The sequence below is a fragment of the Pantherophis guttatus genome, chromosome 1 (assembly GCF_059756535.1).
Source record: "Pantherophis guttatus breed Tessera chromosome 1, ASM5975653v1, whole genome shotgun sequence".
NCBI classification, from domain to species: Eukaryota; Metazoa; Chordata; class Lepidosauria; order Squamata; family Colubridae; genus Pantherophis; species Pantherophis guttatus.
In genome coordinates, this window is record NC_142063.1 from 118,328,073 (window position 1) to 118,352,252 (window position 24,180).

The 24,180-nt window shown below is 43.0% G+C and overlaps 1 protein-coding gene across 1 annotated transcript; it reads right to left on the reverse strand.

The window, feature by feature from the left end:
- Positions 1 to 2,000: 2,000 nt before the first annotated feature.
- Positions 2,001 to 16,427, reverse strand: DES (desmin). Its single transcript, XM_034433788.3, has 9 exons — positions 12,847 to 16,427; positions 9,455 to 9,515; positions 8,472 to 8,567; positions 7,421 to 7,582; positions 7,166 to 7,291; positions 6,549 to 6,769; positions 5,748 to 5,791; positions 3,734 to 3,816; positions 2,001 to 3,376 (listed from the first exon to the last, which is right to left on the reverse strand). Exons 1-9 carry the CDS (start codon positions 13,398 to 13,400, stop codon positions 3,335 to 3,337), a joined length of 1,389 nt encoding a protein of 462 aa, XP_034289679.2. The 5' UTR covers positions 13,401 to 16,427; the 3' UTR covers positions 2,001 to 3,334.
- Between the last annotated feature and the right edge of the window lie 7,753 nt (positions 16,428 to 24,180).

Here is a 24,180-nt window from a genome sequence, read left to right on the forward strand (position 1 = left end):
TATCAGGTTCACCTGATTCGCCAGTTGCATCCCTTTATGGATCGGGACTCATTAAATACGGTCACTCATGCCCTTGTCACTTCCCGCCTGGACTACTGCAATGCTCTCCACATGGGGCTCCCCTTGAGGGGCACCCGGAAGCTCTAGCTCGTCCAGAATGCGGCCGCCTGGGTGGTTATGGGAGCGACGGGGCGCTCCCATGTGACCCCCCTCCTGCGCAAGCTGCACTGGCTCCCAGTGGTCTTCCGGGTGCGCTTCAAGGTTTTGGTTACCACCTTTATAGCGCTCCATGGCTTAGGACCGGGGTATTTACAAGACCGCCTTCTGCCACCAGTAGCCTCTCACCGACCAGTAAGCTCCCATAGAGAGGGGCTCCTCAGGGTGCTGTCGGACAAACAATGTCGACTGGCAGCCCCCAGGGGGAGACCCTTCCCTGTGGGGGCACTCGCCATCTGGAACGAGCTCCCCCCGGAGATACAGAGGATCCCGGACCTGCGCGCTTTCTGCCGTGCCATCAAAACATTTCTTTTCCAGCAGGCCGGCCTGGCCTAACCTCTCTTTTAAACTTTTTAAAATTTTTTAAAATTCTTCAATTTTAAATTTGTCTTATGAATTTGGGGTGTTTTAAATTTCGTTTTCCGGGCCAATTATTTAATTGCATTTTAATGGTTTTTTAACATTTGTATTATATGTATTTTATTTGGCTGTTCACCGCCCTGACTCCTTCGGGAGTAGGGCGGTATACAAATTCAATAAATAAATAAATAAATAAATAGTCAGGCTGTCTGAACACCAGGCATCATTCATGAAACAAGGCTTGTGTCAAGAGAAGGTGGAAACTACTTTCCCATCTAAATCAGCTAAATATGAAGCTAGACAGCCTCAGATATGGGCTGGGAATAAAATGAAGACAGACCCATTAGCATAAGCTGTTAAAATACAAATTAGCAAAATATCTTCAAGTTACAGTTAGAGGGACATGTACATGAGTTAAAAGATCTTATTTGTATAGGTCCTTGTCTATCACTTATTGGTAATCTCTAAGTCTCAGAGTCTCCTGAGGGAGTAGGCGCTTCCTAAAGAACGTGGATGAAGACACAATTTCTAAAATGGTGATTTGGGGCACATTTAGTGTGACTGTGCATGACTAGAGCACTGGTAAGTTTTGATTGTGCTAAAACAGACTTAAATGTGACGGGGAAACAAAGCTGCCATCTCTTTGGGCTTACATGGGATGTTTCTGGTGCTGAAGAGGATGTAAGTCTACTATAGAGAACCAACATTTAGGTACCACTTGATCAAGGGTGCTATTTAGCAGGTTCTGACAATTTCTGGAGAACCGGTAGCGGAAATTTTGAGTAGTTCGGAGAACCGGCAAATACCACCTCTGACTGGCCCCAGAGTGGGGTGGGAATGGAGATTTTGCAGTATCCTTTCCCTTCCATGCCCAAGCCATGCCCACCAAGCCACGCCCACAGAACCGGTAGTAAAAAAAATTGAATTCCACCACTGCACTTGATGTCTCTTTAATAGCTGAAGAGCAAAGAGCAGAACTTTTAAGTGCCCCTTCTCCTATCTGTAGCACCATTAAGAGGCTGGGTTTTGAAGCCAGTACCAAGCAGAATCTGTACAGGAGGCCCTTCCATATATGAGGGACTGTGGTGGTAGCACATTTCCAAAATGCAGCTGTGGACAGAAGAGTATGGCGAATAGGAGGGTGCCTGGAGTAAACTAGGGATAATGAAAAACACGCCACCAAAATGGAAGAGAAGCAGGACACATTAGAAATGCCTCTGCTATACAAAACATAGACATCTCTTGCAACCCAGATTCTCCTTCTCCTCTTGCAGAGAATCTGCAACACAGATTCTCCTTCTCCTCTTTTTCCTTCTCCTTCCTCCTTTTCCTTCTCTTCTTTTCTCCTTCTCCTCAGTATGTGATTAAATTGAGTCAGATTTGCTCTGCCAGAGCCAGCAAAGGAAGAACATATACACAACCAGTTTTGTGCTGCATAGTTTTATTGATCTCTTTGCAGGACCAGTATGTGTTGGGGGTGCAGGGCTAGGAGTATTCATTCTCTCTCCATGTCCTCTCTCTCTCTCTCTCTCCATTCATTCACAATTACCAACTGTTCTTTGCTTGCTCTCTCCCTCTCCATCACCTGATCACCTGCCAGTTCCTTCTCTTCTACACAATCTTTTGCAGGCCTTTCAGCAGTCCCTGTGGGACAGATTTGGGATGTGGCAAGGGATCATACTCCAGGCAGAGAAGCTGGCACTAGTGGGTGCGTTGCCCCTGGCATGTTGCTCCTCTTCTTGGTGGCCTTTATATCCCACCTCCCAAATTAGGAGCTTTACTTCACAGCAGGAATGTGGGAGGGCTTGTCCCCTTCTGGGCCCAAACCTTCTACTCTAAGAGGCCTCACTCACTTGCTCCTAATTTTCCTAGCACCCTAGCCTACACTTGTAGGAAACCCCCAAGACAGGAAGGGGAAAAACCTTGTCCAACAGAGCTTCAGTAGCATAGCAAAAGGGACAGGGCACTGGGCTTAGAGATACAAGCATCACCCACCCACAAGCAAGGAGTCCTGCTCCCTGAGGGTAGGGGCAAGTCTGTGGCTTTGGTCCCGGAGGCAAGACTGGGCAGGTGACTCAGCCTCATTCTCTGGGCTATGCTCACACGTCCTCCCCTTTCCTCTGTCTGTGCATGGCCTGCAGGTAGCTCTCATTACTGCTGCAGCAGAAGGACCCAGAAGGGGCAGGGACCCACAGTCGGGTTGGGGTTGTTAACTACACATGACTATCAGAGCACACACATATGTGGCTCAGGGCACGTGTGACCATGTAAAGGCAGATGAGAGTTTTCTTTTCAGGCAACGGCCAGACCCTGTACAGGGGCAGGAAGCCTTGCCTCTAGCACATGCATGCACGTACCGCACATACACACACACACACACACACACACACACACACACACAGAGCTGCACCTCTCTTTCTGCCCTCCTCCTGCCAAAGGGCAGGAAAAGGAAAGGAAGGGAAGGGAAGGGAAGGGAAGGGAAGGGACGGGACGGGACAGGACAGGACAGGACAGGACAGGACAGGACAGGAAAGGAAAGGAAAGGAAAGGAAAGGAAAGGAAAGGAAAGGAGCCAAAGGAGAGAGGCTTTGGGGAACAGAAGGCTTCTTGTACATTCAGTTGAGCGGGTGAGGTTCTCCAGTGACGCTCTTAGAAAAGGGGTGTGAGGGAGAAGGTGTGGGAACCGGCATCCCCTGATTTTTTGCACACGAGAAGGAGAGGGTTGAGATGGGCCACGTCGCTCTGGGAGTTACAAGACCTACAGCATTTCATGCTGTTGCTGCGTGGCTTCGCTGACCACCTGGAGAAAGACAGAGATTTCAGTTAAGGAAAGCCCTAAGTCCCACCTTCCTAGGCCTTCTCCCGATCAGGTGGGGCCTTTGCTTGTTCCCGCCATTGGCTTCCCTATTTCTGCTTTGTCGGGACAGAAGAATAAGGAAGACAACTACATCCGGCTATGTTCCTTCAGATGCATCTCCCGTTCCTTATTCTCAGTAAGTCTCACACCAAGAGGGTGAGCTGTTCTCAGAATGTTCCCCCTGCTCCATAATAGTGAGGCATGACAGACAAGCTTTATTGATTTTTTCCTGGGGTTTTTCTATTGGGCAGCAGTGTTGCTAACCCTTCTGGTTTTCATCAGTGCTCACTGTCAGCTTACCTCCCCATCACGTGTCTCGATGGTTTTGATGGTCACTGTTTTTTTGGTATGGACCTCAGAGCTCCTCTGCTCTGGGCTGGTCTCTGTAGGACAGAAAGAAGCATCACTTGATAATGGGTGCACAATGGCATGCATTTCATGGGAGAAAACAGCATTGGGAGAATTTGCTCTGTGGCTAGGGATGTTCCAGGCTCACTGTTCTCCATCACTTGCTCACCAAGACTTAAGAGGAGATAGGTATCATGTTCACCCCATGTCCCTGATACACATGCACCCCACACCAGCTCTTGCCAATCTAACTGAACAGTCTATGTAACACAACGAGCATTTATGACAAAGTAAAGCGATCTTCCAAGATGTTCTTCAGTTCTACTAGATTTGGCATCACAGCATCAAAACAGAGCTTGAATTCAGAACTAGAATTACCGCAGCTATAATATTTACCGTAGGCTTGGTTGCCATTATCTTTTATAGCCTTTATAAGATTCTTTTGGGACACAAGAGAAAGAGCTTATTCTTGTTTTGATGCAATGCTGAGAAAGTAGTAGCTATCCTGTTTGGTTTTGTTAGTGGTGTGTATGTTTATAATATTCATTGTGCTGCATTTCTTAATACAGTAGACTCTGTTTATGGTGTCTCACCCAACACACGTTAGAAAGAAACTTGAGAGATGGACTCATTCAGCTCATTTAAACATTTTGTCAGGTTTCGAGGTCGTCTCAGATAAATTGCATTTCAAACAAAGTCTTTGATGAAAAACTCCCATTTATTAAGCACGACATTCTAACTCTGACTCCATCGCAGCCAACACTGACTTCCTGACTAAAACCCTCCCTTTCCTTTCCCCACTCCTCTGCACTCATTGGCCATCTTCCAAGTCACTCTATCCCTAATCTACTGCTCCAGCTCAAAGGAATTTCCCCCTCCCATCCCATCTCCTAGGGGATATTATCTCCAGGGAAAATAAGTAGGTGAAAAGTCAAACGTCCCTTTCCAGACGCCTCCGCTTCTCCTTCTTATGTCAGCACTAGAGTAAAAGCAGCTTGAAGTGCTGACACATTTCTGGATAGAACTACATATTATGCCTGGTACCAGCAGGTTCTGACAGGTTCTGGAGAACTGGTAGCAGAAATTTTGAGCAGTTCGGAGAACCGGTAGTGGAAATTTTGATTAGTTTGGAGAACGGGCATATACCATCTCTGGCTGGCTCCAGAGTGGAGTAGGAATGGAGATTTTGCAATATCCTTCCCCTGGAGTGGAGTGGGAATGGAGATTTTTCAGTATCCTTCCCCTGCCATGCCCACCAATCCATGCCCACCAAGCCATGCCATGCCACGCCCACCAAGCCACGCCCACAGAACTGGTAGTAAAAAAATTTGGATTTCACCACTGCCTGGTACCAATTCCTACACTCACCCCCTGAAGAACTAACTGTAGAGAAAAACAACTTTAGGTGAGACTGGTTTGGAATGGAAGGTAGACTGTGATATATAATCCTTCCTTTGACTGAGTGTTTGTTCTGAACCTGGCCTTCCTTCTTGCAGTTGTGGGGTTTCAGATATATTTGTCATTGCAGGTCCATTTCAGGAACTCCAGGGCAAGAGGGAAAGTCGGCAAGGCAGAGAGGTGGGAGGGAGGGAGGGAAGGTTCTGGTCTCAGAAAGTGGCTCTGTGAGTGAGATGGGCAGTTTCTAATTTTGATAAATAATATAAATACATAGAGGGAAGGGCACCGTCTTTAATTGAAAAGCAATCTCTTTCTCCCTTTCCTCTAAATGTCATCCTTTAAAACCACATTTTCTTTCCAAAAACATTTTATTCAGGAATAAGCAGAACAGATTATGGATAGGCATGAAACACGTAATTCCATCCTCATTTGAATCACCGTTCTCTAGTGAACCTTGGGAACGGGCTTTCCTCTGTTTCTGCTCCATCGTTAGCATTACAAAATATCCCACGTGATTTGCATGCCCATAGATCCCTTTAACTACGTAGACCAGATCCAGGTCACTTACCTCGGAAGTTAATGGCAGAAAAAGTTTGAATGGGCAGTGAAATTCTGTAAAAAAAAAAAAAAAAAGGGGGGGGGAGGGAGGGAAGAGAAAGGAAGGTTAAAATAACCTTGTCTTTTCTTTTCTGCTTTCAGATTTCCTGTTTTATAGCAGCCCCCCCCCCTCCCCAAGAACCATTATTATCCTTTATGGTCCTTTTTTTTAAAAAAAAAAACCACTTAAATTTGAACTAATTGTATTCTTCTGGCTTGCATACTGAAGTGTTGTCTCTAGTTTTCTTGTTGTAATTCTAAAATTGCATCTTCATGCAAATTCAGCATTATCGCAAAATGTAAGTCCCACTAGTCCACACTGCTCAGCCAAAAGGAAAAAAAAATAACTGCAAGAGATTCACTGGTCTATTTCTTTCCTAACTGTCACAACAGAAGGATGTATTTCTTTCTTTGTTATTCTTTTGCTGTCACCAAGCACAAAGGCAGAGTTCAGATTCTGTGATAAGCCACGTCTCTTTTTCTAGGTGTTTCTCACATAAACAGGCTAGGTTCAACACCCAAAGCCACAGCAAAGATTGAATTCTCACAATAAACCAAACCAAGAAAGCCACTTTTTGGCCTCGTGAGGTGTCTGAACTCATTCCAGAATTGCAGTAGAATATTGTGTGGCAGTAATAGGCTAAGGCTTCACAATCAGTGTAAAAACCTGCTATTATTCCATCGGTACAACCCCCCCACAAACCATCTGTCAACTTTAATGGACTTAAGCAGTTACCTTTACAAGACACATAGTCTTGCGGATAATGCTCACCTGCTCTCTTCACCCTCCAGCAGCTTGCGGTAAGTGGCAATCTCAACGTCAAGAGCCATCTTGACATTGAGCAGGTCCTGGTACTCGCGCAGGTGCCGTGCCATCTCATCCTTCAAATGCCTGATCTCCTCTTCAAGCCTCTGGATTGTGTCCTGGTAATTGCCGGCCTCACCAGCATAGCGCTCCTCCATTTCTCTCATCTGCCTCATCAGAGAGTCATTCTGGAAGTCAAAAGGAGGAAAGCAAGTGAGGAGAAAGAAGGGAGGAGATTTCTAGCCTTCCCCCCCTTTTTTGTTGAATATAAAAAAGACACACACCCCTCCTGTCCATTCAAGGGACATAAGAGATTGTTGGTTGAGACCATAGGCTGAGATTTTACCAGGCAGCCTACATGAGGATTTTCAGCTGGCCATGGAACTTTCTCTACATTAAACAGAACTTCTGTCAGTTTCCCTCAGAGATTATGAATGACCTTTCCATCTGACAGCTGTGCAAAACCCTGGGCAGTTTGCTTTCTCCATGCTTCCCTTGCATTTGTATCAATGAGCACAGGGAAATGCAAAGTCCAGTATTCTGAATCTGACTCCATGATTAATCTGGCATGGCAGCTCACTCACCGTGCCCTTGAGCGCATCAATCTCACAGGTGAATGACTGGATTTGATGTCGGTACTCCATCATCTCCTGCTTGGCTTGGCGAATGGCATCATTGTTTTTATTTGCTGCCTGAGTCAAGTCAGACACCTGTACGTAGAGGGAGGAGGAGCAGATGAAAACACAAATGTGGATTAATACGAGTGAATCCCATGAGTGAAAACTTAACTCCAGTCATCCCCAGTATTTTAGCCAAGTGCCGCTGCTCTTTCTCCCTACCTTAGACTTGTACCATTCCTCTGCTTCTGATATGTTCTTTGCAGCAATATTCTCATACTGGGCACGGATGTCACGCAGTGCTGCGGTCAGATCTGGCTTTGACACATCCATCTCCACCTGGATTTGTTGCTCTTGTAGCTGGGATTGCAATTCTCTAATTTCCTGGAGAAATCACAAAGAGTGTACCATCAAGCCAATACAGTAGGGAGAGGCTTACTAGCCACCTTCCCTAATCCATACTGGTTAGGCACAAAAGTCCTTGTACTCAAAAATATCGGGAACCATCAAATTGCAAAAGAAGGCTTTCAGTTGTGACAAAACCTTGCCCAACCTGATCTTTCAGGAAGTTATAAACTATTTCACAGGACACACTAATCTATGGTGGATTAAATCATTGGGTTACTAAATTAAGCCAGTTCCCTGAGTTCATACAACACACTGAACCTATCAAGCTAAACCCAAGAAGGACATTCAGCCAGAGTTCACTTCTTTATTTGCTTACACACAATAGACAGAATCTTGACAGACTAAAACCTTACTACTTTCGCCTTAATTGATACACCCTGGGAGATTCTAGGGAGTGACTAGCCTGACTCTCTTTCTCTGTCTCTTATCCAGCTCTGGACTGGGCTGCTTTTTGTCTCCTTATCACCACCTTTTTTGAAATGTGCTCCCTCCTTCCTGGGAAACTGCTGCTTCACTTTAGTCCATCACATCAGCTCCCGCTCTATAAGCACCATCTCTTACAGAACCCAAAATGAATAACACTAGCTTGGTTTACATCACGTGTTGGTAAGGTTTGCCCAACATGTTAGGAAACTTTGTGCCATCCTACCAAAGCGTGATGCAAACTAGCAGGAGAAGGCTGGCCTGATGACGTGAAACCTTTGATACTTGATATCATCTTTTTTTTTTTCAATTAAAGCTGCTATTATGGCTTAAATTCTGGGCTTGATCCTCTCCACCCCCTTCAACAGCTCCACCCCTCCTTCCATTCTCGAAGCCATCATTTTGAGAAGTACTAAGTCACAAGTACAAGACAGCTGCTTACTTCTTCATGCACTTTTTTGAGGAAAGCGATTTCTTCCTGCAATGATTCGATACGCCTCTCCAAGTCAAGACGGGCCAGAGTGGCTGCATCAACATCCTGTAACGGCAGAGAAAGAAGGAGCATGACCTCAGCAGTAATAATAGACTCAGGAGGTTGGTCCTCATTAAAAGAGCACAACTTCACTGAATAGGGAAATGAGTTTAACTGCCATTTAACTGTGTGCTCCTGAAAAGGCCCAAGAGGTTGAGCCTCCTCCCCCCCACCTCTGATTTTTGACTGACAACATCTGGGAATCTGGCCAATGAAAACAATACTGGAAGTTCTGGAAGCCCAGGAAATGAGTGGGAAGGACCCCAACTGAACCAATTCAAATGATCCTTGAACAAAAGGGCTACTAACATTTTCTAACATCACTCCAGATTCTGGCAACCATGACAATGGCAGAGCAGTTGCCTGAATCTCAATTCCAAATTCCTTGAAATGCAGGGTAAATGCTGCTCCATTATATGAATCCCTGAAGGAGCACTTAAACTCCCTGTGGCAACTCTGTGGCATATAGATCCTATTATGAATGATTCAAAACATCATATCATTTAGAATATTCTAAATATTCTAGCGACACGAAAAAAGTTCATATGCACCTAGGTTGCACAACGTTATAGACAACAGAGTAGGGGGCGTTGCAATTATTCAAAAGGGGCTATAGAAGGCTGGCAACTTGATGTTCTCCAGAAATCTTGTCTTAACTATAATCCTAATAATCCCTTATATTTTTAAATCCAAATGCCAATTGTCTACCACTTTGGAAAAGATCTGAGGAAGTGCTAATAGGTGGAGGGGAAAGACACAGTATGTCTTCTCGGAAGGGGCAAAAGAAAGCTAAGCATGAACTTTTAAATATGCCAAGTGATATTCCCTTTGTGCTATTTCACAAATCTTTTCCTCATTTTCCCAGACACACTGGAGGAAACGTTTGGACTTACAGCTCTGAAAGCAGCTAGGTTGTTTTCTGCTTCTTCTTTAAGATGAATCTCCTCTTGCAACCTTTGAAAAAGGGCAGAAAAATGAGCATTGGGCAGACTGGAAAATCTCTCAATGGTCTATAAACAGCATTGCCTTTCTCATGCTTTAGAAGTCAAGGCCAGTGCTTCACCCTAAACCTCTGACACGCTCCCAAGCCACTTTAGTAAGATATACATCAGGAACAGGCAATTTTCCTGCATTCCAAGGGGAAGGGGTGGGATCTGGCTGCTGGCCAGGCTGGGAATGGAGCAAGAACATAGCCTCTCATTGCCTGTTTTAGTCAAAGCCTTAAGCACAAAGGCATGAGCTCACTGATGGATAATGCTTACTCCCCCTTCCCTTTTAGGGTAGCACAGCTTTGCTCTAATGAGAAAAGCTAGAGCAGGAGCCAGAGGCTTGCAAAGAAGCAGCATGAAAACTTTTGGGATGTCCTCCTGTCTGGGATTCTGGAGATGACCCAATATGAAAGATATATAAGGCGTTGGGAGACAGGCGGAAAGCTACCAAGATGCTGAAATTCAGGATCTGTCTTCCAGGTATTTTGACACGGGATTAGTGTAGCATCACACAAGTCCATTCTCCCCCCCCCCCATAGAGGATATTCAGAATTTGGTATTGTAAGGTTTTATCACAATCAGCTGGGATGGTCATTGTTTGTAGTGGCTGAAGAAATTGAAACGGTAATCTAATATTTCTGTGGAGTTTGACGTTGGGAAAGGCTCAGCTTCGGGATTTAGACCCTGAAGTTAGTGAATCATGGCCCTAGAGTTCTAGTTTCCATATTCTCAACTATTGTGTCCATATTTATGTATTTTTGCGTTTATAAACACAGCACCCACAAACCTTCAGTTCTAAATTGTCCAAGTTCCTGACATCTTAAACTAGATAGGAGCCTACAATTACAACAGTTGTTAGTTCAGGCTGTTGACATCTGGTGATAAAGCTGCAGAGGCAGTCTTCTGTATAGGAACTTTTTCATCAGCTTGACCCTACCCCATGCCTCCTGATGTTGGCGTGGATGCTGGGAGATATGGTTCCCCAGATCTTAAGGACCCCAAATTAGGAGAGGCTGTTTGGTAGCCACTTCCATTTCTTTTTATGTGGTTTGGTGGGAAAGAGCACAAGAAAAGGACAAGTGATACCATCTGCTACATTGCTATAAGTCTGGGACTTTCAATTTGGTACAATCCAAACTAGATAGGAAGTTCTTTTTTTGCTTCTCCATAGTGCTAAACACTGAAGCCAAAGATCACAGTTCGCATATGCTATAAAGAACCAACAACTAAAATGATGATTTCCCCAATTCAGTGCAGAGATCTGCTCACAGTTCCAGGAGACCATTCGAATGATATATTTGTGTTTTTAGTGTACTCGGAGCTACTCAGAATCACATTGGCTAATGAAATAGGTGGCTTACAAATTTAATTAATGAATAAAATAAATATCTGATTGAAAGACTTTGGCCCCTGGATTTCTTTGCCTGAATTTTTCCTCTCTTAGCTATATGCACTTCCTGCTTTCTTATTTGGCTGTTGCCTCCTTCTGGCAGAGTCCATTTGTGCTCTGTCAATCACAAGGGAGTTAAATCTGGAGGAAAAAAGGAAGCCTCCAAGAGGATTGGTCACAGAGTAAGAGCCTAGAGATTATCCTTCCAGAAGCCCTCCTAATGAATAGCCCATTTTTTTCCTCCAAATTGTTCAATTATTTTCATCTCTCCCCTGTTTTAGCATTAACCTGTTCCATTGCTACTACAAGGTATGCCAGGGCACATCCTGTGAACCCAACTACTGAACCCTCCCGAGAAAGGAAACCGTGACTTAGCATGATTTATGAACCCAGCTATTACGTAAGTCAAGCCAAGTGATGATCATTAGGGCTGCAAAAGCTGTAATTACAAACTGTAGGAGGCTATGAAGAATTTGCTGACATACAGTGAAGACCATCATTGGATGACTTATTGGGAATCACTTTTCCTAATAAACTGAAACTAGTTTTTTTTCCCCCCTCATGACTAGAAGAGAAGTTCTGGAACAAAGATTAATAGACTTGGAAGATGTGCTGGATAATATCTTGACACCTACACCTGCATCAGCTCTTTAATGTACATTTTTAAAATGTACGACGGAGGCACTGTAGAAGAGGGATTTTATTACTAAACCGCTAATATATTTAATGTGCAACCCCAGAAGGAAATTGGTTCCTGGCTCTCACATGGAACTAATTAACTTAAAAGTTTTAAATCCATCCTCTTTCTAATCTTCAGGATATCATTTTTCTTTATTTCAACTCTTTAAAAACTCCTAGAAATAGATGATCTTCATATGCTTGTGGCACATATATCCTGAACTAGTCAAGGACTTAGTTGGGACATAAATAGACAATTTACATCATGCGGGGAGGAAAAAATCAGAGCTACCTCATGGAAAGAGGCAACCATAAGTCATCCTCACCCTACCATAAGAAGTCAAGAGTTAATCTGACAAGAACTTGCAAACAATTGTTTAGAGTATTACACCCCCCACCCCACCCCACCCCATCCCCTGTGCAACTGAAAAGGAAAAAGCAAACCTAACTGGTATGGAATTAAACTAAAGATACCCCTCCCCCCATTAGAACCGAACCCCAGTGCTTGATAAGGAAGTCATCCACTCCCTGCATAAATAAAATTATATGTGTAATTTTCTATAAGGTCCAAATCCAAACAAGATGTTTGACAAGTATAATTTAGTCTTTTAATCCAATTTTTCTAAAAAGGCAGAGATTGGTGGCCTTACTACTGATTTCTGAACCAGCACGCATCCCTATGCCAAAATAAACCTCACAAATATTTTCTCAGCAGACTTAAATCCTGTGCTAGGTTTTCAGATACTAGCCTTTCTCTTCAGGATGGTCATTTTAACCCTCAAAAGCTTTCTTAAGTTTCTAAAGATGGAAAGGTTTATAAGGAGAGGAACGTCACTGGACACATTCTGAGCCTTATTCAAAGAATAGATTTTGTTGGGCCCAGTAAGATAAAATATCTCTTACTATTTGTGGTGGCAATTTCAGGTTAGAGCACAAGAAGTTTGCAACTTCAAGGTGAAAGTTGCTCAGTGCCATTTACCCAGGGCCTGGCAAATATGACATTTGATAAGAGAGTTTTTCCATTGCTGTTTCGAAGGTCAGGGCTGGCAGACCACTCTCTCTGGCTGTGATTTGCATTACCCTTTCCTCTTTCCTCCATCTCTGGTCAAGGAAGAGTTGTACCTGTTCATGACTAGGAAGAAACTTCAAATTTACAGATCAACATAAATAGGGATGAGCTTAGAGGAAAAAAAATAACAAGTTAGCAAGTCATGGGCCTCAGTCTCACCTCTGCTTCAGCTTCTGGAGATCATCTATCAGATTGTCCCTCTCCACATCCACCCGCGCTCGCTGGTTGGTCAGCACCTCCACCTGGCGCCTCAGTTCCCTCAGCTCTTCCTCATACATCTCGGCGATGCGTGTGGGCTCCTTGCCCTTGAGTCGATTGACTTCAGCCACCATGATGGCATTCTGCTGCTCCAGGAAACGGACCTTCTCAATGTAATTGGCGAAGCGGTCATTGAGCTCCTGCAGCTCCACTTTCTCATTCGTACGGGTTTGCAGGAATTCCTGGTTCATGGCATCAGCTAGGGAGAAGTCGAGGACCTCGCCGGCACCTTGATAGGCCGAACGCAGCGGGGCCGAGTAGCTTCCACGGAAGCTAGAAAGGGTGGGCACGGCAGCACTACGGGATACTTGGTATACCCGAGAGGAGATGGAGCTGGCAGAAGAGCCCTTGGTGCCGAAGGAAGCCCTTGGAAAAGAAGGGGATGAGAAGGAAGGGGCAGCTGTCCCGCCGAAAGTACGGCGGTACGAGGAGACCCTCTGGGTGGAGAAGCTCATGGTGGCAGCTCGGTGGGACAGGCAGGAAGGCAGCAGCTGCTCTGGGTGAGAAGACAGAGTTGGGACGACAGCCGGAGCTCTGCCTATTTGTATCCCTGAATCTTGACATCATCATCCAACAGCCCCCTCCTTCTCCTCTCCTAGTTTGGAACAGCTGTGGATTCCTCTGTTGAGTAAAGGAGGAGGGAGATAGATGGCAGCAGCCAGAAAATAATCACCGGACTCAGACACTTTTTTGGTACTGCTTGGCAACTGCAGCTGGTCCTTTCCCAGGAGTAGGCCTAGAAATTGACTCAGAGCTCCAGAGAGGATGATGATGGTTAAGAGATATGAAGGAGAAGCAAGGATGGGATATAGAAAACTATCTTTGGAAAGTGGGTGGGACAGAGATTGCTGTACAAGGCAGAAGAGAGCAGGAGATGTATTAGGGGGCATTTATAGTCCTCCAAAACCAAAGAAATAAACCTCCTACAATCCATGCAGAGTGTGCACAGATACAAAGATATCCCAGGCCAACAAGCTCTCCCACCCTGAAGTGAAGCCAATCTGAGAAGTATTTATAAAAGACACTGAATAAAGTTTTCCCAGAAAAGCAGACTCCCAGTGAAGCTACATATAGCTCAAGTCTAAAGAATGGAGCACGGGGGCTCCGCAGCCATTTCCTAACTACAAAGTGATGACAGCTAGTGCCTATCCTGTCCTGGAGCCACTTCTGTTACTTTTCAAACCACAGTTTGAAACAGCTTTTTCCAGCAAGCCGAAGAAGAAAAGCCCGCCCACCCCCAGGCCTCCTTTGTTCAATGTCATTTTAAACGGATTTCAATTTCAGAGAAGCTGAATCACTGACAATTACCCAGCAAGATCACTGCAGGGTGAGGTGGATCACCCTGTTTATCCATGCATCCAGAATGGGGCCTGACAACTAGCAGTCAGAAGTTCCTGATTCTCCTCCTCTTTGCATTCTCCCAGGTAGTAGCCACAAGACCTAAATAGCTCTGCTGCCCTGAGCTGTCAGAGGCTATTCGGAGCCAGGAGGAAGGAGCAATGTTAACTCTTTCTGCTCTTGGCTTGTAGGATTACTCAGGATACCATTTCTTCGGCCCTGACAGCTGCTCGGCTTGTTGAGGTTCAGGCATTTGTGTAATCCCACCATTCCTCTCTCTGCCTCCCAACTTCATGCTGCTCCTTGTTTCCCACTTATACCTACTCACAGGATATGAATAAAAAAGGGCCTCTTCCAGCTGTATTTTCTGGTTCTACGGATCCTAGAAATTAACCAATAGCGGTCAATGAATTGGTCTGTAGCCAGAATTGATGGTCTCCCTGTCTTCCACAAAGGGCCCTAGTTCTTTGTTTAAGGCCAGCAAAACTGGCAGCTACTCACTTCACCTCAAGGCAGTGAATCCTGTCATCTGTCTGTGACATGGATAAAAGAGCACATCCTTTTAACTGTCCTTGAATCTTCCCTCCAGTTGATGGAACCACTTATGGATTCTAGTCATCTAAAAAAAGTTTTCTTCACTGACTTTCACTGCACTGATTTTGTAGATGTGGCTCCATGTTATGGAACAGAATAGGAAGGGAACACAGAAGTCTTACAATTTAGTCTGTATCGATGCAGGAAATCTGCTGATGCCACATCCCAGACAACTGGTTATCTGAATTTGAGGTAAGTGCATCTGGTTAAGAGTTACTTTACCTTTCACCGGATTTCCTTAATGTAAGAGAAAAATAAAAGCTCCCAATTTTGTAAATGGGAATTGCGCTGGTACCTTAATCATTTGGTCAGTGCACTTTTCTGAATCTTTTCTAGTTTTACAATATTCTTTTTCAGAAAAGATAATCTGAACAATCTATCGTATTCAAACCATACTCAAACATTGTCATACTAGCAGTTTGCCACAGTTAATAATTTGGAGTGCTACCATCAAAGTGTGGAGTTTTCAAGGCTCTAAAAAATGCAACATATCCACATATATCTCCAGAATTATCCACAGGGTGTGATTTAAAAAGTCAGGATGTTGGCTATGATGGATGTCAGATATTGCCTGCATATGATGCACCAGAGACTAGAAGGGGTTAAGTCTTTACAGACATCACATGTGACTATATCAGCCAATGAATTTCTTATTGGATTCTTACCTAGAAACCACTTGGACATCTTCCCCTTTTTTTCTCTCTCTCTCTCATCTATCGCTCAGCGAGACAACACGTGAACTTCTCTCTCCTCTCAACATTTGAGTCATACAGTTAGGGTAAAAATGTAACAGGACACCTGTTCATTATCGTATGCTTGTATATATTTGTAAATAATAAAAACAACCTTTTGAACCTGAAGCTGTATTGACCAAATACCTTCTTCATAGAACCAAATGAGCACGACCATCAATATATATCTGACAAATGGTAGCAGACGATGAAAAATTATTGCTCAGGTCTATGAATTTTTTGTAAATTTTAAAATCAAAGAACGATTTTTCCTAACATGGAATCCTTGAAACTGAACGAACTATCTTTACAAGAGATTGATGCATTAACCGTATCCTTAACAAAACAGCACCAATCATTATCCAAAAGACTAAAAAAACTTTCTATTAAAGCCACGCAGCAAGTACAAACCTCTTTACGAAAGGACCCAATTTTTTTTTCTCCTCTTCACCCGAACACCGAAAGAACAGAACCACGCTTACAACAACCTTGCTTCGACCTCAATTCTACTCCACCTCATGACTATCATTAAGGACTTCAACCTTTTGAATCCCTTGTCTGTTCCAACCCTATAACTTCAGACCAACTTTTATTTTCTCAAGCTTCTCCAAAACAGCATTTATATCAAGCTTTATATGCGACAGGCCTACTAAATGCAGGCTGGACTCCTCAAAGAACTCTTGAACTGTTAAACACCCTTTCAACCTCACCAGACCTGATAAGCGACAATTTTTTGCTTCAACCCATAGATTCCCAGACTGACTTTTTAAACACCCATTATATTAAAAATCCTCCCTCCCCACCTATTGACTTTATTGCTTCCAATATGGCTTCCATCTTCCCCGAAAACATGGCTTCAAAAATGGCCGCCCCCACACTCCACCATGCGGTCCACAAAATGGCCCACAATTTATATGACCACACTTTAAACAAAATGACGTCTACCACTTCAGACCACAAGGTCTCAACCAACCCCCTTACCCCCATACATCCTACTACCCACCCCACAACTGGAGATATTCAGACTGATTCCCTACCTTCTTATCCAGAGCACCGAGTTCAAATCCTCCCAATTTTTTTTTCAATTTTCAGAACTTTTCTGTTTTTGCCGCCGCCGACTTTTGTAACGCTTAACTTTATGTATACAAAATCCAATAATATGAACATGCATGTTGAGACGTTACTGCAGAGTTTAGATTTCACAAGTTTCCATACAATGCCTCTCTTCAGTGGTGGCTGTAACTTCCTTTTTGGGTAATGACCCATCTTGATCTGAATAACAATATATATTCCTTTATTCTTTTCCCAAATTCAAAATTCCATTCCAATTCATCCCATATTTCTCCCTAGTTTTTATGGCATTAAAGCATAATCTGGTACTTGGAAAATCCAAAATCTTTCAAATTAAAGGCAAACGGATTAGGTTCATCAGGTTGTGTGAATCAATAAGTTACTCAAGAAACAAAATAAGAATAAGGTCACTTGATACCTTAATTCGGTTGAGCAGTCCCGATTGTGCTTGTAAATATAGCATATGCTAATGGTTGTGTAGTAGTTATAATAAAAGAAGCTAGCAGATAAGACCATGTAGGAAAAACAATGTAGATATAGATAAAGAGTTGGTAATTTGCAGACTGTGACTTCAACCACCAGTTTATTCCACCTGCCAGCACTTCATCCTTCATCACACTTCAGAGGTTTATGGTCAAAATAGCTGAATCTACTTCTACTTTATTGTAAGGCTACATTAGCAGAATCTTGCAAGTCTGAGAGTACAAACTTCCTGCCGCTACTTTTACCTGTTTGATCAATTAGAGTGGGTCCTTCCTAAGTTTTTTTTTTCTCTCTGATTTTAAGCTGTTGGCCTCCTGCCTCTCTTGTGTGATTGCTTCCTAGGCAGCATTTCTTCCCCCATTTCCCCAAGGTCATCATCCCTATGTTTCATTACAGCAGAGTTCCCCAACCTTTGTGGACTGATAGGGTGGGGAGAAGAGGGGATGGTTCTGCGGGAGCAGCGGGCACACACACTTGCTGTTTGTGCAAATGGAACATGCGCATATGGGCTTGGCCGCTGCTTGCACAAGTGGGGATGTGTGTGTGCACTCGCCTGCCACTTCTGCAGCTCAGTCCCAAATGGTTCAAGGCCTGGTAATGGACTGCAACCTGGGGGTGGGGACCCCTGCATTACAGAACAGGAGTTCCCTTTCTCGTAACTAACTGCCCCCGAATCACTGAAAAAGGGCCTCTCCTTCTGATAATATCACCATATCAACAGGTATCTTGGGCCTATGCAGAAAGACAAGGGCCTTTGATGCTCCCAAACATTGCCTGGCCCACTTCATAAGCATCAAGATCAAATCTTCCACTAAGTGAATTCATACTGGTACAATGAAAGCTTGGATCATTGGCCTTTCCACACACATAGTATTCCCATATTTTATTTTTTATTACTAAAATATTTGTTGGGGAGGATGTGGAGTAGAAACACTTCTATGTGTAGTGGTGCCATGGTGCAGAGCCGAGGTGGCGCAGTGGTTAGAGTGCAGCACTGCAGCTGACTGCTAGCTGCAGTTCGGCAGTTCAAATCTCACCAGCTCAAGGTTGACTCAGCCTTCCATCCTTCCAAGGTAGATAAAATGAGAACCCAGATTGTTGGGGGGCAATATGCTGACTCTGTAAACTGCCTAGAGAGGGCTGTAAACGCACTATGAAGTGGTATATAAGGCTAAGTGCTATGTGGAAGAATTCTCTGTACTTCTCTATATTTGTGATGTACAATGAGTTGTTCAGTTTCTCATTTTCTGAAGATAATTATTCAAGAAATCATGTCCAAAACTGGCAATTGGAGCAAAAAGGGTTAGGGATTGCTTACTTGGGAGGCATTTCTCGCTCATCTGCCCAACAAAAACCTAGAAAAGACTACAATATAGCTGCAAAGAATCCATCTGTTAGCAACAAATTTGTATGATTTGCTAATGTGGTCCTGGATTAATCTTCCATATTACCATTTTCACAAAGAAGAGCTGTGGAGGTAGAGTGCATCAGCCCAGCCTCTGTAGCATATTTTACATTCTCCATCATATCTAAAATCGTGGCCGAGAAGACAATGACATTTTGCTAATTGCCTCTTTACATCCTGACTCCTTTAGTTCAACTAGAGCACCTCCAAAGAAAGGCTAAGATTAAGCTCATCCCCCTGGGGCAGTCTGTGCTTTCTTCCTTACTGTAAAAGGGAAGGTATTTCCAAATGAGGATTGCCTCATCCCAACATTTTATGTGAGGAGGAAAGAATGGAGACAAAGACAAGTTGCTATCATGAACACTAAGGCCCTTCCATTCACCCTTGATCTTTTCTTTTCTCTTTTCTTTCTTTCTCTTTCTTTTCCTTTCTTCCTTCCTTCCTTTCCTTCCTTACTTCTGTAGGAAGTTAGCACTCACCCTCTCCTAGGAAAATGAAATATTCTAGGAAATATTAAAAAGGCAGAATATTATATTTCCCTGGATGAGAAATAGAGAAACAGACTCACTCTTAATAGCCCCCACCATCCTCAATAGCCCACAGCAGAAGTCCACACTTAAGAGATAAATAGATAGTTAGGTGTATTCATAGGCAAATGCCCTCAACCCAGGTCCAACAAAAGTAGGATTAGCCTTCTACCCATCTAGCAACAGAACTCACCACATGGCATCTGGGAAGATTACATCATCATCTAGCAAGGCTCAACCAAGCTTGGGACTCAGGACAGATTACAGAGTTGCCCCTGCATAGCCCCAGGGGAGTTTGACAACCAATCAGAATACAAGCTAAAATTCAAAGCCCAACAGAGGGCATAAAACCAAGGTACTCTCAGCATCTCTGCCCTTTTCTGCTCAGGAACTGTTCATCATTAAACCATCTTTCCAAACAGGCTCCATGTTTCCAGTGTCTTTTTCCCCACTTGGAACTGAGCCCAAAAGGATATTTCTTCAAACCCTTCCTTCCTTCCTTCCTTCCTTCCTTCCTTCCTTCCTTCCTTCCTTCCTTCCTTCCTTCCTTCCTTCCTTCCTTCCTTCCTCTTCCTTCTCTTTTCTTTTTTCTTCAAGCTTTGTCCTTTGGCTAAAACTATCACCTCTCCCTTATCCTATTTTCTTCTATCCTCCCAAAAATAAGGTCTTCTAATTTAAAAAAAAAAAAAATCACAGGTCTGCTAATCCATATTGCCATTGTTTTCAACAGAGCTTTCACAACTAAATCTTTCAGGAAAAAAAATGCAAGCTATGATACTGGTAAAACATGAGCAAGTTGATGGAAGTTTATTATTTGCTTCTATAATAAAATGCATCCTTATATAGTTATCAGCAATCATGCTCTTAGTGCTTTTCATAACTCAATGCTGCAAAAGCAAAGAGATGCAACTAAACAAGGCAATATTATTGATATATGGTAATTAATTCGTGAGTTGCAGTTCCTACTATGATTTATGTGCTAGTTAAGCTTTAGAGTCATAGATTCCTCTGGTGTTGCTGAATGCCACTATGAATACCTCAGCAACTCATTCTGGATATTTTCAATGATTTAACAACATTTAAATGTTGAGGCAAACCCCCCAGTCTAACCTAGAAAAGAAGAAGAAAAAGAAGTTGTTTAATTATAAATAAAGCATTTTATGTACATGAAAGGAGATTCTGACCTGATTTCTTGGAATTTTGTTACCTTTTATGGACTTTAACAGTTGTCTCTTTTAAACAGATTGCTCTTTTATCATTTCGTTTTCTTAAGCTGTATTTTAAGGATTCCTTGTTTGATTAATATTTATATTATCCCCCCATTCAGTGGTTGAATTATAAATATTATGATGACAGAATGAGCATGGGTAGAGTGATTTGTACTGAAGAGTATTACCGGAAGACTGGTTAATGGTTCCTTATTTTCTCTTATATTTCTATATGCAATTTGCACCATAGGTTACTGTTTGGTAGGTAGCAGTAATTATGTTTCTAGCTCAGACGTCCAAGAAATGTTTGTAAAGGTCTTGTGTTAAGAGTTAGGGAAGCAAAGACATGCAGAGACTATGATGCTAATCAGGTAGTTCTCCAGCCCATGAATGAAGGTGGCCTTCAAATGTCACTCTGTAAGTGTTCCCTTTGATCCACTGTTATGGCTTCTTTTAAATTTTGCATCTGTTTTATAATACAGTTTTTTAAATTTGTTCTGTCTCTGTATCATATTTAAATAGCAATTTGTAGATACATCCTAATACATTATCTTGATTTTGTAGAAGTATTTTACATTCTGTCATCTTCCTCATGCTCCTTCTTTAAAATTGTTTTGTATTTTTCCAGTTATTTGCCAATACATTAACCATGGCAGATTTCTTCCTTCACTGAGCAATTTTGTGGTTAATCTATGTCTTATATCGAGATGTATTATACCGGATTATATAATCCAATTTTTCTGACTATAATTATCTTAGAACTAGAAAACATTTGATGGTGGTGCTAGAGGTGAAATAACTGGATTTATCCTTGCTTTTAGGAAAACCCAATTTTTAACCAACTTTCTCTTACGTGCCCCTTCAGATTCTTATCATCTTTGTTTTCTTTACACGATGAGTTTCTATGTAGCCCCTTGGCTAAACCTGCTCCTTTTATAGATGCTATTCTGTTATTAGGAAATATTGTCCATACTGTCTATGGAGATTCTCAAGTCATCCAGGTCACGGTTGTCCCAAAGGTGCTTTTCCAAGAGGCAACTGGACTTTCTGGTTTTTCTTTGAAGACGTTTCGCTTCTCAGCCAAGAAGCCTCTTCAGCTCTGACTGGATGGTGGGGAATGGGAGGATTTATACTCCATGCAGAAAGCTAGTCATTTGCATTCTTTTAGCGTTGAGGTCACCTGGGGGTTTATCTGTGTCATCTGAGAATAGAATAGAATAGAATAGAATAGAATAGAATAGAATAGAATAGAATAGAATAGAATAGAATAGAATAGAATAGAATAGAATAGAATAGAATAGAATAGAATAGAATAGAATAGAATTCTTTATTGACCAAGTGTGATTGGAGACACAAGGAATTTGCCTTTGGTGCATATGGTCTCAGTGTACATAGAAAGACAAGATACACTCGTCAAGAATCACAGGGCACAACACCCAGTGACAGTCATACGGTACAATAAGCAATCAAATCATACTAGGAAACAATCAATATCAATATAAATAGCAAGGATACAAGCAACAAAGTTACAGTCATGCAGTCACAAGTAGGAGGAGATGGGCGACAGGAAAGATGAGAAGACCAATAGCAATAGTAATGCAGCCTAATGTGAATAGTTTAACAGTGTTGAAGGTATTATTTGTTTAGCATGTGATGGCGTTCGGGGAAAAACTGAGTGGTGCAAATGGATGTGGAGCCTTCTTGGAACTATTGAAAGGACTGTGTTGTAGACTGGAGATAGATGATGTCGTATCCCTCCCCATCTGTTGAGAGAGGGCTATTCAATTTTGACACAGGTGGCCTCTTTGGCCCCTCTTTAAAACCAGCGGTCCTCTCTGTCCAAAATGTGGACTTTGCTGTCTCCTTCCATTCCCCACCATCCAGTCAGAGCTGAAGAAGCTTCTCGGATAAGAAGCAAAACGTCTTCAAAGAAAAACCAGAAAGTCCAGTTGCCTCTTGGAAAAGCACCTTTAGGATTGTCCATACTGATATCCATGATAAACAACTTGCTCTAAAACTACATCAGCATGGACTTTCCTGCCTCTGTTGCACCGGTTCTGCACTGTTCAAAGGGCTACCTGAGTACGCACGTACAGTCCATGATAAGCAGGGCGGATGGTTATTTCCTCCAGCCTTGCTGCCTCCCCTGTTCAGCACCCTGTTCATCAATGAATGAGAAAGAGGCAGGACAGGGGTTGGCAATGGGAACAGTGCATTTGAGGCCAGCATTGTTTATTCTGGTCCAAGGAGGAGCCGAGAGCAGGAACTCTATAGTGGGGAGAGGTCTCAGCACCTTCCTTTCCCAAGCCACAACAAACCCTACCTGCAAAATGGGGTAATAATTGTAAAATGTTGTGAACTGTTATATAAATTCAAAGTATTTTGTGTCATTCAACACAGCACGGGGAGGGGGGGATTTAATCCTGAATATACCTAAATGTATATAATCATCCTTCACTGTGAATTTCCCCATTCTCATCCCATATACAAAAGTAAGGTATAGCTTTTGGATTCTATTAGCATTATCTTAGCTCTGATTTAAAATGAGATTACATTATCTTTGACCATTGGGTAGACGGCCAGTGACAGAAAGTCACTATTTTTGCTGTTTTCCTATCTTTCAAAGTTTGTGGGTGTGTGTCAGAGTCCCAAGAGGCAAGAAGGGATATTGGGAAAAGAGAGATGGAAGTAAACCCCCTTATGTAATTCTATTTTTGTTCCCCAAAGGGGCTGGGGAAAGTAGACGTGTCAGAAAGTATGAAATGAGAGCTGGGAGCAAACATATTCCTTCCAGCAGCAGGTCTCAGGATCAAGCAGAAAGGTTGCACTCAATTGGGGATGGAGGCTGATTTATGGAAAAGGATTAAGGTTAATGTGTCCACCTTGGGAATTGTGTCGAAGGATGACAGCCATCAAATCCTGCAAGGAGTGTAGTTGCCACTAGGAGTGGCATATCTTAAGGAACTCCATGGCCATGATTTCAGGCCTCAGAGCTGCCACCTAGGGGGACTAAGAGCTGCATCTAGGAGGGAGATATGGAAGAATGGTGATGCACTGGCAAAATATGCAAGTAAATACGTTAAGGACCACTGAAGCTATTTCTTTCTTCATCTTACAGAATAAACATGTCTCTGTCTAAGCTTCCTGGAGAACAGTGGTGAAATTCAAATTTTTTTACTACTGGTTCTGTGGGCGTGGCAGGGGAAGGATACTGCAAAATCTCTATTTCCACCCCACTCCAGGGGAAGGATACTGCAAAATCCCCATTCCCTCCCTACTCCTGGGGGAAAGATACTGCAAAATCCCCATTCCCATCCTACTCTGGGGCCAGCCAGAGGTGGTATTTGCCGGTTCTCTGAACTACTCAAAATTTCCGCTACCGGTTCTCCAGAACCTGTCAGAACTTGCTAAATTTCATCCCTGCTGGAGAACTAATAGATGGGAGAACCATGTAAATGTAAATGGACTGCCATTCTATTAGCAAAGAGTGACTCACTGGAATCAAGCTTGAGCCCCCTTGTGACATCATGGGTATGTTCATGTAAGAGGATGGAAGCAGTGCACCATTGCTTTCTTTCATGATGTTTTGTCAGCACCTCAGTGTGGTTTACAGCTCCGGGATTCCATGGAGATCTCTCGGCCAAATAAAAACTGAATCTGACTCTGCTAAGCTTTTTCAAGATCAACCAAGGTTGGCAAGGAGTAATAAACATTACAGGTAGTCCTCAACTTACGACAACAATTAAGCCTGAAATTTCCATTGCTAAGCAATACATTATTAAGTGAGTTTTGCCCCATTTTACAATCTTCCTTGCCACACTTTAAGTAAGTCACCACATTGTGAAGTTAGTAAGACGGTTGCTAAGTAAATTTGGCTT